The 13,849-nt window shown below is 45.1% G+C and overlaps 1 protein-coding gene across 2 annotated transcripts in view; it reads right to left on the reverse strand.

Annotated features, from left to right (window-relative positions):
* Positions 1-9,518: 9,518 nt before the first annotated feature.
* The window catches only part of NSG2 (neuronal vesicle trafficking associated 2), a 35,828-nt gene continuing 31,497 nt past the window's right edge, over positions 9,519-13,849 (reverse strand). For both annotated transcript variants that reach the window (XM_054389255.1, XM_054389254.1), the window contains exons 3-4: positions 11,276-11,386; positions 9,519-9,710 (exon numbers count right to left, since the gene is read on the reverse strand). In XM_054389255.1, the coding sequence (XP_054245230.1) occupies positions 9,519-9,710; positions 11,276-11,386 (303 nt within the window). The remainder of the gene's footprint in view (positions 9,711-11,275; positions 11,387-13,849) is intronic.

Raw genomic sequence — 13,849 nt, forward strand, 5'->3', positions numbered from 1 at the left:
CCCTGACCTTCCTCAGTGTAATCCCCATGGACATGCCCCAGCCAAGTGCTCCAGGTTCTCATGTAGGGTGTTGCCCCCTTGGTCTTGTCTCTGCCTGGCCAGTGCTCTGCTGAACAGAGCCCACCCTCTGACACAGAGATACAACAATTTGGAGGTAGGGAAACCTATCTGAAAGTGCAAATTCACAATGAACACATTTACTGTTCAAAAGAAGGCAGTTTTAGGGGAATGTATTAGCTACCTACCCTGTGTTTGTGCAAAGACTTAGAAAAAAGGTGTTTGGTTTTAGCTTTTGGAGGGCTTTACTGTTTGTCATTCAGTTACATGGTGCTTCCTTATAAACCTGAGATTCCTTAATCCCCTGGCGTTCACTGATGTGACACAAAACCCAGTGTTTCAGCCTTTTACACAGTGTTTACTCACATGAACTAATCCCTCTCCTGCAGTCCGGTGTGGTTCATCAGTTTCCCTCACTTGGGGAAGCTGAGGCAGGCATGCATATTAAAAAAAAAAAAAAAAAAAGGAAAGAAAGGCATGGAATAAAAAAAATTATTCATTGCTCCATATAGCATCTCCCTCTCTTTTTATAGAATCACAACCTTGGTTGAAAAAGACCTCCAAGATCTTCAACCTGGCAGGGGGAGGGAGAAATGTTTCTTATATTTTTCAGCTGCTGGTTTTTAAACCCAGATCTTTTTAAACTGACTTACACTGCACAAATATCATCAAATTGAGGATGGCCTGTGGGCTGAATTACCTGGGTTCTTCATGCTTAAAATGTGTTGTCAGGCTGTAGGAATTCCCTGTGGCTCCAGACCAATCAGTCTGTGGCTCTGTCTCATGCAGTGCCATTTATTTAATAATTGTAATAAAGGAGAGCAAATTGTCACAGATAGCTGTGCAGTATTTAGCCATTCTGGCAGGGTGATGACCAGGGAAAACAGCCCTGGATACCCCTTGCTTTCTGAACTGGTATTTCCATTCACTGCTTGCCCAGAGCCACACCATGAGCTTGAGTACAATACACCCACATCAGTGGCTTATTGTTCTGCAGGGCTTTTTTCCTTACAGTATTTCGCCACCATAGTGACTGCCATTTGCTAGAGAAAGAAACTGCAATAAACCCTTGCTGAGACTCCCTGGATGAACTGGAAAGCATGGGGACATGGTGCCACTCACATGGGCACACCTCCCCTGAGCCATTGAACTGGAGGGTCCTTTGTACAACCACCAAGCCTCTGGGCGAATCTCTTTAAAAGCAGTTCACCTCCAACAAGACTTTTCACTGCCCAGGACCAGTTCAGGCTGTGGGCTTATTTTCTCCCAGCCTCACTGTATTCAGAACTGCTCAGCCCTGGGGCAAGTCATCCCACCTCCAGGCAGATATCCCCCCTGCCTCCTTCGGCTGCCTGCTCTCTTCCATCACCTTTCTCAGAGGCATTGCTTTTCTGCAGTGTGTTTGCAGAGGATGTAGCACAGGGAAAACCTGAGCTCACTCAGGACCTTGAGCGCTGCACCTTCGTGTGTGCAGCAACAAAGCATATATGGGGCCCAGGAAAAGCAGTATAAGGCCCATTTCATTAATAGCAGCAAATGCTCCTTGAATCCAAATTAGTTCTAGCAGATAGATTATGGGAGCTGCTTTGTTGAAGGCAGAGTTTAGCACAGCTGTCTCTTCTTGTTGGTATGTGGAGGGCACTTCACTGCACACAGCCAGCCAGAGACAGATTCACACACACTTGCCATGCATACCCACAGGTGACCATCAGCAGGGATGCCCCAGACCTGCCTGTGCCCTTCTGTATTCTCTCAGGTTCTGATGGGGCACCCAAACCCTCACTGTCCTGCTGTGTTTTTAATGGGCCTCATAGTAACTTTTCACAGGAGCAACCACCAACACCTACAAAATATCATCTGTGGCAGGGACATCAATGCTTTATTTCTTGCCCTCCCTCCGTCAGGCAGGTTAATACATGTCTGTGCAAAAATCAACAGCTTCTCCACCACATACATGCCAAAATAGGCTGGAAATGAAAGGGCTGAGGAGGTGGCCAGGCATCCCCCTTTTACAGGCAGTCACCACCGTGCCACATTGATTGAATGCAATGGGGGAAGCAACAAAACTCTGCTGCTGAAAAAGGAACAGAAAAGATCTTTTCTCTCCTCCTTTGTTTACTGAATTTGAGGAGGTTAAAGTGGCATGTCTTGTTGGTTTTTAAAGAAAAGCTTCATTGTCCTCTTTTAAAGCAAGGTCAGGACACAGAAGTAAAAAGATAATGGGGCATGGTGCAAGGTGGGGGGACAGCAGGGATGGGGAGATTAGTGTAATTTGTGTGAGCCAAGGACTTTAACAGCTTAATTACTCATCTTAAGGTCTTGGTGATTATGCCAATTGATCAAAAACATCAGAAAAATGCCTTCCCAAGGGATAATGTGGGACGAGGAGGGAATGCTACATCTCTAAAGGTTAAGTGACTGCACACCTTCATGAACTGGAGCCTGAGTCAGCTCACAGTGAACAGCAACTTCTGAGCCCCGCAGGAGCCCACTTCTGCTGACACTGCTTCTTCCTCAGCAAAAATCATAAACCCACTTCTCTCCCTCTGTTATGCTTTTCTAGACCTTCAGCCTGAGGTTCAGACTGAGAAAAATGATTCCTCTGAATTACCCATTACCTGCAGCATCAAACCAAAACTGTACTCAAATGAGCTTGTGCAGCCTCTAACCTGCTCTTAGCCATTAGCACTTGCATTTGTTGGTTGCATTTGAAATGCTGGTCCTGCTTAAATGCATGGAGCAGTCCATGGCTCCAAATCATTGCCATGTGTGTTTGCCTGCATCCTCCCTGCAAAGTCTTCAGGGATCCTCTCTTGTTTTATGAGCACAGGAACAACAGTGGCCCCTCTGCAATAACAACTGAGAGTGCAAAACAAAATGGCACCCCCAAGGAGCTGTGTGCTGGGGGGAGGGTGAGCCACAAACTGACATGATGTGGGCTTAGTAATATGTGTGAGGTAGCTGGAGTTTGCTCAAGGTGCTTCTGTGGAAGAGTACTGGTGGGTCAAGTGTTTTGGGTGAGTCAACAATATTTTGGGGAAAAGACAGGTTCAGCTTGCCCTTAATTTGTAAATTTATGAAAATATGTCTTTTAAATATGATGTGGTTTTTAACTGTTTAGGTACTTTTATTCCTCCCACTAACGTTTCAAAATTCCTCCACCTTTAGTTTTTCTGTTGTTTTTTGGTTTTTTTTCACTTTAATATTTCTACTTGTAAATTCCCAAAGATGCTCCAACTCTACTACAAAAGCTCTATTTTTACCAGCAGAAATTATTATATTCCATCCCCTCCCAATAATTCCTTTTTTTTTTTCCTCATGGCAAAGGGGAGGTTGTTTTTCCAGTGAGCTCAAACTCCATAATTCACACAGTAATTCTACTGGCTGCTATAAAAATAGCCACATCTTCCCAGTGGATTAAGCTGTCTTGCACACCAGACTAGCCAATCCTAACTTCTGCCAAATGCTATATTTACATTTCCAAACTAGAATCTGTTTCTAATACATTTTTATGGGGAGTTTTGACCCTTTATATTTATTGTTAATGAGCTTTCATCTCTATAATAGCCTTTCATCCCAAAGGATCCTGAGGAGTAATTATAATAACCTGGCATACAAAATGTACACAGAAATCAATTTGCCCACCACTGAAATGTAGCCACAACTGGAGGGGTTGTGAGTAAGTGACTGTTTAGCAGAAACCTATGCAGTGCTGCAGTGCTGTTTCCATTTGAGTGACAGGGAGAGCTAATTACCTGCACTGGCTGTTGTCCAGACAGCAGGGTTCACCCACAGGCCTGCAAAGCAGCTTGCAGAGGAGACATTTAGTGACTGCAAGAGCTTGGGAGCTTGAGCGTTTGGATTGTTCAAAGACTGTGGGTAACTTAGCGTTTATCCAGCAGGGAGATGGTACTGGTGGAGCCCCTAGCACCAGCCCCTGCAGGCTTGGTGCCATCATAGCATTCAAGCAGTGGCTGGAAAGCTGCTGGCACAAGCTGCATTGCTGCTGGGCATCACTCCTCTTGCTTCAGCAGGTAGTATCTCCCTCAGATTCATGCGGTGCTGCCGCTTAAAGCAACCTGCAGCCATGGGACTATGGGCTCTACAGGAGGGCTGGGCTTGCTGCGACTTTGCAGCCCCATGCACCATGAGTTTGGCTCCTTTTAACCCCTGGGACTATGAAGGGTTTGACTCTCCTTGGCCATTTGCAGCTGGTAAGCACTGGCCTTCAATAAGCTGTGTGGATGGAAGAGGGCAGGGGAGCAGTAAGTAATAATGTCACCAGCAATCACTGACTGCCATGGGGAAGCCTCAGCACACGATTCATCTGGAACGCTGCTGCCTGAGTGCTGTAAATATTTTATTAATGGCTGCCTCAGTTTGCAGCAGTTTCATTATTGCTCACCCCAGTAGTGCTCAGCTTTGTATGATCAGCAAGGGAAGCCATGGGCACCTTGCTCCTGACCCTCTGCCCCTGCACTAATGGGCACTGCCAGCAGCTGTGCAGCCTCCCTACATGTTTGCAGGAGCCCCTGGCAGGGGGGAGCGATGCACAACCTCAAATGGGTTCTGCCACAGCAGCAGGCTCAGGCAATCCTATCATGTCAGAGCAGGTCAGGGCACTGGTCATGCCAGGATGAACTGTGTAACCCGCCAGTAAGAGGCTTTTCCATTTCCTCTTGTTCTGCTGTTACCACTCACAGTCTGCAGGACAAAAGCCTCTTCAGCACTAATCCTGCCCAGCCTTTCACAGTGACAAGAGGTTCAGGCACAATGCTGCTGCATTTATCACCTTCCTGTACTTCAACCTGTTGTGGATTATTTTTCATGATGGAGCAACCTAAAACTCATCAAACAACTTGCCATCTACCCTCCTGTGGAAGGTAACATTCTCAATCAAAAGGATTTAACCCTTATTGCCCCTCAAAGGGCAGCAGCCCAGGTGAGAAGGGGAGCTGAGTATCAGAGACCCCTGAATTTGCTGGGCACTCATCCTTTGCTCTGGGTGCTCCCTGTAACACCCCTGCCAGTGCCAACATTTTAAAAAGGCAAAAGCCAAAGAGACAGAAGGAAAAAAGCTTCCCTTCCCCCATCCCCTCCCGTAAGTGTTTTTTCCCTGGCCTATTTTACAGGAACTGAAAATCTATTAGAGGAATAGCTTAATCCGGTTTGACTGTAATAATTAGGGTGCTTTAAAAACCCCTGACTAATCGCAGAAAATGTGATTGTAGACAGTTCAGTGCACGACCCTTACACTTATCACTTGAGGTATTATTACAAACCAGAAACAGCTGGCAAGCATGGAGGAGGATAAAGGGAACAAAAAATCACATGCAAAGGGACAGGAACTGTTCCTTTTATGATCTCGTAATAGGCACTGGCAGCACCTAGAGCTGTCTTGCTAATGCAGCTCCCTGGGATGAAGTCACTTCCAAGACCCTGGACAGACACCTCTGTTTTCACCACTAGTGTGTCTGCCAGCCATGGGGTCCTGCTGGCAGCACCTCTTTCTGTCACACTGTTTTTGCAGGCAGTCCAAGAGGATGTGAATTATCGGTGGAGCAATTCCCCCCAGGGCACACCACAGTCATCAGATGTTTGTAGCAAGGACTGTCTGTATTAGTCAAGAAGGATATGGTGCTTTAGGGTCATTGGGTTACAACAGAAAAGCAATGCTTGCTTCCACGTCTTGGCTAGTAGCAATCTCTTGCTCTTGCTCTTGCTCTTTCTCAGGCTCCAACAGCCACAGATTTTTCCTTCTCTTCTGAGCCTACGCTTGAGGCAGCTGAGTTCCCATCACAGCATCACTACACCTTTTGTAAAGCTATTTTTTTCCCACATGCTCTGCCAGCCATCCCTCAGGATTGCTGCCTGTTCAGGATGCCCTTGAGCTTATTCATGTGCTGATACTTCTTGTTCATCCCTTCCTACTACCACTCCATCTAAGACAAGCAAGCAGTCCAGGCACCCATCTCCTGCATGATTGTCTTGGAAGAGAACTCAACTCTTCCAGCCTCAGTGGCCAACAAATGTATTTTTGTGAACTCAGTATCTGAGCCCACTGCAACAATCTAGTATAACAGACATCACCCAATGGGACTCATGCTTCGGCAGGGTCAGTCACAGATGAAGAGGTTGGAGCTGACTCAACTTAGCCATCTCATAAGTGCTGGGAGAAGCACAGGGAAGGTTCTTGTTCATTGGTACCATTGAGAGCTGAGACTGGGCCTTAGCTCACAAAACCACTATGGCAGAGCCAGTCAGGAGCTTCAGAATTCACAGGCACACAACAGCCAGATTGAGGCTATACTGGGATCTGGGCAACCTAATCTACGTGAGGATGCCCCTGCTTACTGCAGTGGAGGTTGGACTAGATGACCTTTGGAGGTCCCTTCCAACCCAGACCATTCTATGATTCTATCACCAATATGCTACTTTAATCAGTATTGACAGCATATGATCAACCTTGAAGAAGGCTTTGAAAGACTGAAACAAGAAGCTGTACCACAATTTCAATTTACTCTCTCTCTCTGTAACTGTGATTAAAACACATGGTTGACTTGGAAGCTCTACTGCAGCTTGCACAAGAAACAAGTAATAACAACAGTCAGAGTAATGGAATTTGCAGCTGGGGTTAGATTGTTTGGTTTCTTTTTCTCTCCCATAAATCTTGCTTGAGTCTTTATTATTTTATTTTTTTCTATTCTGCTCCATACAGATTTTGATCATCCTTTTATTAAATAGGAATGGTTATCCCCACTGGCTCACTTATCTAATAATAGCTAGAACCTTTTAATTCAAATGATTTGATTCCTGGGGTTTTTAGATTAAAGTAAACATATGGTTAGGGTATTATTGGGAAAGTGGCAATAGAAAGATCATGATCAAATTATGCTGTGACTCAATTCTGCAAAGCATGCTGAATCCTTTCTAATACATTGCACAAGTACTTGGTGGTGACCTCTTAACACTGGAGTGGTTTCTCTCCTATGGTAGCTCAATTTCACAACTCTGAATACATTTCTTTTTCTTTTTTTTTTTCTTTTTGGCATCCCAAGGTTTTTATAAACCATTCTTTAGCCCTTGGGAATGAGCCAATTTAATGCCAGAGTATCATTTTGTTTCAAAGAGATGAAGGATTTGAGGAAATACAATCTGCTTTCTGAACAATGTGAGATGAATATGGTTGTAGTTTTGTTAGAAACTGAGCTGCAGAGTTTGGACACAAAATTCAGTGTTTTAAAGCTCAGCCATGGCTCTTGGATTGCCAGTTGTATTTCTCTGCAGCACTCCTCTTTGTCACACCCCTTATGGAGCCTGCTCCAGCATACATCAAGACTTGCATCGGGAAAAGATGGCAAAGGAGCCATTGCTGCCAGCCAAAGCTTCTATCATTTGTTAGCCTTAAGATGGGAAGGGAGGGAATCACCAGTAAAAAAGATCAGCTTGATTTTTAATTACTACTTTTCTATTTGCAGGCCAAAAACTGGGCAGGAACACAGGGAATAAATGCCAGCCATTAAAGGGGAAAACAACAAGCTCTGAAAACACCTCCTGAAAACCTTGGATCTCATGCAAAGGTGCAGGCTCTGCTGCAGCCACAACCCTGCAGCACCAGGCACACATTGCCACACACACACACACACACAAATTGCCATCAGCCACCTCCCAACCCATGGCATGAGCCACCAGAAAGAACCTGCAGGAGCCACAGAGCCACTCAGTCACATCTAGCTTTATTTTTAATCCCGTCAGAAAAGTTCAAGAGTTACACCAAAAAATACTTCAGTCTCTGCTACCTACGGACAAAAAATACACCACAAAATTATAAACTGTTGGGTGGTTTGCTGGAGTTTGGATTGTTGGCAGAGGGGGCGGTTTGTACATTTTGAGTGAAAAATGAATTTACAGGTGGGAGGGGGGAAGGAAGGACAGGAAATCAGACAATGGCATTTGGCACTACATTTTTAGCTACACTATACAGTTATTTATCATGATGCCTGGTAGGACTGAGGAGCTCTGCCTTCATTTACACCCTCTAGTGTCTGTGAATGCAAAATGGAGGACAAAACTGCCCAAGGCGGGGGAAGAAGGGGCCAGTTCCTAATTTCCATCCTAGTCTAGCCACAAATCTGAAAAAGCAGCATTAGTCAAATGTCAACCTTGCCCTCCCTGGGTACTCTGCTCCTGCTGCTCAGTCTCTCCCTTCCTGTGCTACTAAGGAGCAGAGCTGCTTTGCAGCAATAGCTTGCAGCTCTGAAACAAAGAGAATCCTTTTTTATTTTTAAACCCCACCAGCCAGCAGTAACTGCACATTGCCATTTATGGGGAGAGGATGTTGTACATTGGCCAGGCCTGGATTAAGCTTGGAGCCTGGTCAGTGTTTGCAAGCAGAAATCTGATGGGACCCTTGTACTCTTGAGAACATGCTATAGCCATCCCTCTCTAATTACCTAGAATGACACTAAATACTGAAGTATCTGAAGCTGAAGGAGGTCAGCAGGAACATCCCATTTCATGGGTGAGGGAAAATTAGGGTCTGAAAAGTTAGAGGCTCAATATTGTTCCACACTATCACCACTCTTGAAAGGCTATGGAATTCACAATGACATTTGTCTTTTGGTGACTCTCAGGAGAGAGGTACCAAAGGATGATGCCTCATGTAAATTGCCAAAGGTCATGCAGGAAATCTGTGCCAGAAGGAGAACTAAAACGCTGACTCCTCATCCTGTGCCTCTACTTGCTTCCATCCTGCTCCGTATCCAAACAGCAGCCAGGACTTCAGCCTCAGAACCCAACCAAGATCAGCATCATGGTGGCAGCTCATTATGGATCCCTGGATCTTTCTGGAATTGCTTCAGCCACTGCACAGGGAGGGATGTGTGTATGTGTTTAATTTGTATGTTTGAGTAGGGAGGGTATGCTTGCATTTCTCTATCAGCAAATGAACACTGATGCTAGATTCAATCTGACAGCAAAATATCCTCCCTTTAGCCAGCTAAACATCACAATGCCTTTGTACCAGGTTCTTTCTACTCTTGCTCTCCAAAAGAGTTCAGCTTTTCCTTTACTGCATTGTCAAGCCTCTGTCACAGCTTTCCAGCAATGATAAAACTTTGTGGGATTTTCCTTGCTGCTTTTATCCTCTCTGGCTGTTTACCTCATTTGCTTTTTTTGTTTTTTAATTTCTTTTTCTAACAAATAGTTAAGCAATGATTTAAAAATATTTTTACATCGTAAGGTACAGTCAACATCAAACATGCCTTTGTACAAGAGCTCGACTTGGTTACAAATCAACAAGAACAATGCACAAAAAGAAATATCCATTAAGATGACTCCTGCACTTGGGGGTTATTTATTCTTGTCATGCTGTTAGCACAGCACCCTCAGCTAGAGCAACGCAGCACACACATGGTGGTGTCCCTCCACCCTCCTACTTTGCCCATCATCACTTGTTAACTTTAATGACCTTCTGTCTTGGCAGCCTTGGCTTCGTGGTTTGCTGATCCTGAGGGCAGCCAGGGCGATACAGCCCGGGAGCTGGTCTGCTTGGCCATGCTGTAGTGGCTGATGACAGTGTAGAACCTGCCCCGGGAGTTGGAATCCTGTGCGGAGTAGTACGCGTCCAGGGAGGCCGGGATGCACCGCTTGTGCTAGAAAGGGGAAGAAAGCAAGAGAAGGAGAGTGGTCCTGTCAGCCTCAGGCTTTCACTTCAAGTATTTTGCAGTTAGCTGTTCGCACAGAGGAGGTCTGACTCAAGACTTGCTGCAGCAAGAGCAGCTGCTGCACAGCTCTGCTGCCTTTCAGCACCACGGGAATGCGCAAAGTTTACAGTCGGGCAGCAGCCTTTGAAACCTGTTGCTATTGGCAACCCCGATTGCAGGCTGATTTCATCCATGGATGGGAAATGGGGACTATAAAATGAAGGTCTTACTGGTTTGGTGTGTTACTGACATGCACCAAGGCCAAGGCCCATGGCTGGAGGCCTAGCAGGGCTGGCTGAGCAGCTCTTACCACATGCTGGACTGAAAGGTCTGTATAGCAAAAAAAAAAATTAAAATTAAAAAAAAAAATTAATCCTCAGACAAGCAGAGGCAGAGTAAGCTGCCTACATGCTGCTCTGTGACATCTCTGACCTGTAGGACAACCACTTTGGTCAGAGGTGGTAGGAAGCACAGCCCAACTGGCCAGTCCTTGTCAGAGCTCCTGGTTTGTGCAGACCCCACCCATGCATCTCTGCTGTGCTACTGTGGACACTTGTGTGCTAAGAACTGCACAGATAAAGCAACTTGCTTTGCAACAGCTGGAAAAGAGTAATCAAATGGAAACAAACATTGAACTGGTTGGTATTCACCAGGTCAAAGCAGCACCAAGGACACAAAGGGCCCCCAGTTACTATTAGTATTAAACAATGAGGTACTCCAACTTTTTGTTCCATGTGACTAGCTGAAATCTGAGTTCAAAACACTTAATCTTTTCAGAAATTCAGGTCTGGATGTGATTCTGAAATTCACAACCCTGTCCTAACTTCATTTTTATATAACCTAAGAGAATAATTTGCAATGACTAATACACCAACATCCTTACTCTGTTTTCCAGCCCAGAGACTATCCTCAATGTGGTCAAGACTCCTGTGAGCTTTATGAGTTTATTCACAGTAATGAGTCAATGAACTGCAAACTTTTATTTTTCAGTCTTAGCAGACCAGGTAAATAGTTCTTTGTGCATATTCAATATAAAATCACTGGGCAGTGGGGTTTTAGCAATTAAGTTACATGGTTTTGACCCTGATAGAGGCTCAAAAGCATCAAAAATTATCTAAATGGATAAATGTGGACTTCTTTCACAAAGGACACATGTGGCAGCAGTCTGCAAGTTTGCTTTGAATTAAATGTATGCCAGTAAACCTCAGTCATTTGATTGTGTGGGAAGCAAGCATGGGATTCCAGCTGCCATAAATCCATTCACAAATATGAAGGATTATTCCTGAACATCTGTCTGTAGTGTTCACCAAACGCTAATCCCAACAATTGCAGTGTAACAGTAGCTGATGAAGGCAGATGCAAGTCTACATTTCCCACAACGCTTTTCCCATTTCAACACATCCTTGCCAAATGTTCTGTTTGGCCTGGTCAAAAAAAGCAGACTAGGCTGTAACCATGCAGTCAATTAGAGCCTATCATTATCTCAGGCAATTCATCTGTCTGAAGTTTCTTACCTTATAAACAAATCCATCTGGGCAACTGTGGTCATAAGTAAAGGCTTTGTATACCACAAGAAACACTATGCAGGCAAGGAATGCAAGAGCCAGACTTATGAGAATAGTGACCTACAAAAGAGGGATAATGTTACTCTACATATGTTAAAGTGGCATATGAGCAACCTCATAATTAAATGACTTATAGTAACAGCCATCCTAACAGACTGCGGTCCTCACTCCGCTGTGCAGTACTTAACTAAGCATGGTAATTGAATGAAAGCCAGATCCAATAGCCCTGCATTCCCACAGCATTTCCATCCCCCCACAGACCTTCACCAGGGCACATTCCCATGTTTAACCCCTTGCTGAGGCATTTGTTCTTCTCTTTGGCTTTGTGTTCCCATGACTTCAGCTGTTCATCTGGTAGCATCATCTGGTGGCTCTGCAGGATCCACCCACAGCCAGAGTCCACATTTGGGGTCCCTCTGCAGATAAGCTGCCTTGTAACCATGACAAGATCCCACTGCTCTGATAGCAGAGCTAGGTGGGCAGGTAGAAAGAAGGAAGCCTTTGTAGCACACCCCCCTTTGTGCCTTCTGGGTGATGCGACAAGAATAACTCGTGCCTCAGGCTCCTTGCAAAAGGGAAGGCAGGAGAAAGGGAATCTTTCTCTATTTATCAAAGCTGCAAAAGGAGAATATCCCAGCCACTCACAAAGCCCTGCATGTACATCTTGTGAGAAGTCCAAGAAGAGATGGTGGTGTTGGAGGTACCAGACACAACACCTTCTTTGGGGCTCAAACATTTCCCTTCTCATTCCCAAGCAGATCATTTTGCTGCAACATTCTGTTTCGTTGCTGTAACTCCCTTCTCTCCAGCCCTTCCAGGCCCTTCTTAAATAGTTCACTCAACAGCAAGTTTTCTGGTCACATTCAGATGCCTGGGCTGAGGTCCTATCTTTGATTTTAGCTGAGCAGTGTCCTCCCTAAGGACCAAGCATGAGTCCCAAAAGCACTCTTGTTCTCCCCTTCCCCAAAGCTTTTTGGTCCCAGTTGGTAATTCTACAAATGGCTCTGGACTTCTACTGCCAGTAACCCATCCTGTCAAGACTGCTGTCTCACACTGATCTGGATTGCCATGGAAAAAAAAAAAACATAATCCCTGGGGTCCAGTGTTACCATGCAAACTAGAGCTCCTAATCAAATGAACTCACTTACAGAGATGGGGGTGGGAACAGCAGCAGCAGAAACATGTAAAGCTGTTGCATGGAGCTGCAGCAGCTCCCCAGCTTGCTCTGGCTCACTGGAACTGAGCACCAGCAGCACTTGCCCTGCAGAATGTTTGGCTGCAATGGGGAAGAGGCTGCAGTGTTCCTGTACTCAATGAGCTGTGAGAGCTCATGATAAGGAAGCTCCTACAGAGGTCAGGCAAGGGTTTACAGGAGGGATAGTGATAAGTGAGGCTTTTTCCTGTGCACAATCTTAACCTGTTTGCTTCAGAATACAAATTTCTCATCCTGGCACCAGAAGCCAAATCCCGGCCTGCAAATTTTCCCTGGTCACAGCAAAAGCCATTCACCAAGAGAACTGCAAAGGTAGCAGGGCCTGTGTGCCTCACCAAGGGCTAATGCCCCTGCCTGCAGGCATGCTGACACCATACCATGCATGTATGTATGTGTCTCCACCACCAGAATGTGTCTCTTCCCAGTATCAGGGCTGGACCTACCTCTACTAAAGGCAATCATTAACACTGCCCCAGCAAGGAAGAGCCACGAATTTCAGCTCCATCTAGCCATTCAGGGTTCATCCACCCTTTTGTTGTTACAGTTATGTCACAATCCTCTTCATTTTCTTGTATGAGTGTTCAAGGAAATTGAACAGCAGGTACAGGCTGAACTTGTTCTTAACTAGTATATAAGAGGCTGGTGATGGTAGAAAGCAGGGAAATAAGGAGTAACTCCCACAGCATAATGGATAGGCTTGTCAGGAACACCAGCTAATGAAGAGCAAGCTGGTCACATCTCAGAATTCATCAATACAATATTATTAATAGAACCATAATATTATGTATCATTAGCAATATTATATAAGTAAAGCGACACTAATTGATTAATACCAGTTCACACTGAATTTTGCTCTAATTCTCTCCTTCAGTAATGGTAGCAGCTCTGATTCTGAGAACCTGTAGGCCATGCAGTCTCAAAGAGGCCACTGTGATTGCTTGCAGCATAGAAAAAGACTTCTCACCCTCACCAGTCCTGCATAAAGATGCACTGCCTGGTGAGATGTGCACAGCATTTCAGGGCTGTTACTCAGAGAAGCTAAAGCAGCCCTGGCAATGCCACCTGCAATGCTAGAAGATGCAGAGCTATAATCTTGGTGGCTGTTTTAAGACAAAGGGTGAAGATAAATCTGCATGCATGGCATTAAATCTGACCCAACACATGCAGTTCAAAATTCAGGAAAGAGAAAGGTGTGGAGACTTTATCTAGCAGGAAAGATGAGTCAGTTCATTGTTAAGTCAGGATATTTTAGAAAGAAAAAGGTAAGATTGGAACTAAGAGGCCTTTCCAGTGATGAGCAGGTCACTGAA

This window comes from Indicator indicator, chromosome 18, assembly GCF_027791375.1.
Source record: "Indicator indicator isolate 239-I01 chromosome 18, UM_Iind_1.1, whole genome shotgun sequence".
Classification (NCBI taxonomy): Eukaryota; Metazoa; Chordata; class Aves; order Piciformes; family Indicatoridae; genus Indicator; species Indicator indicator.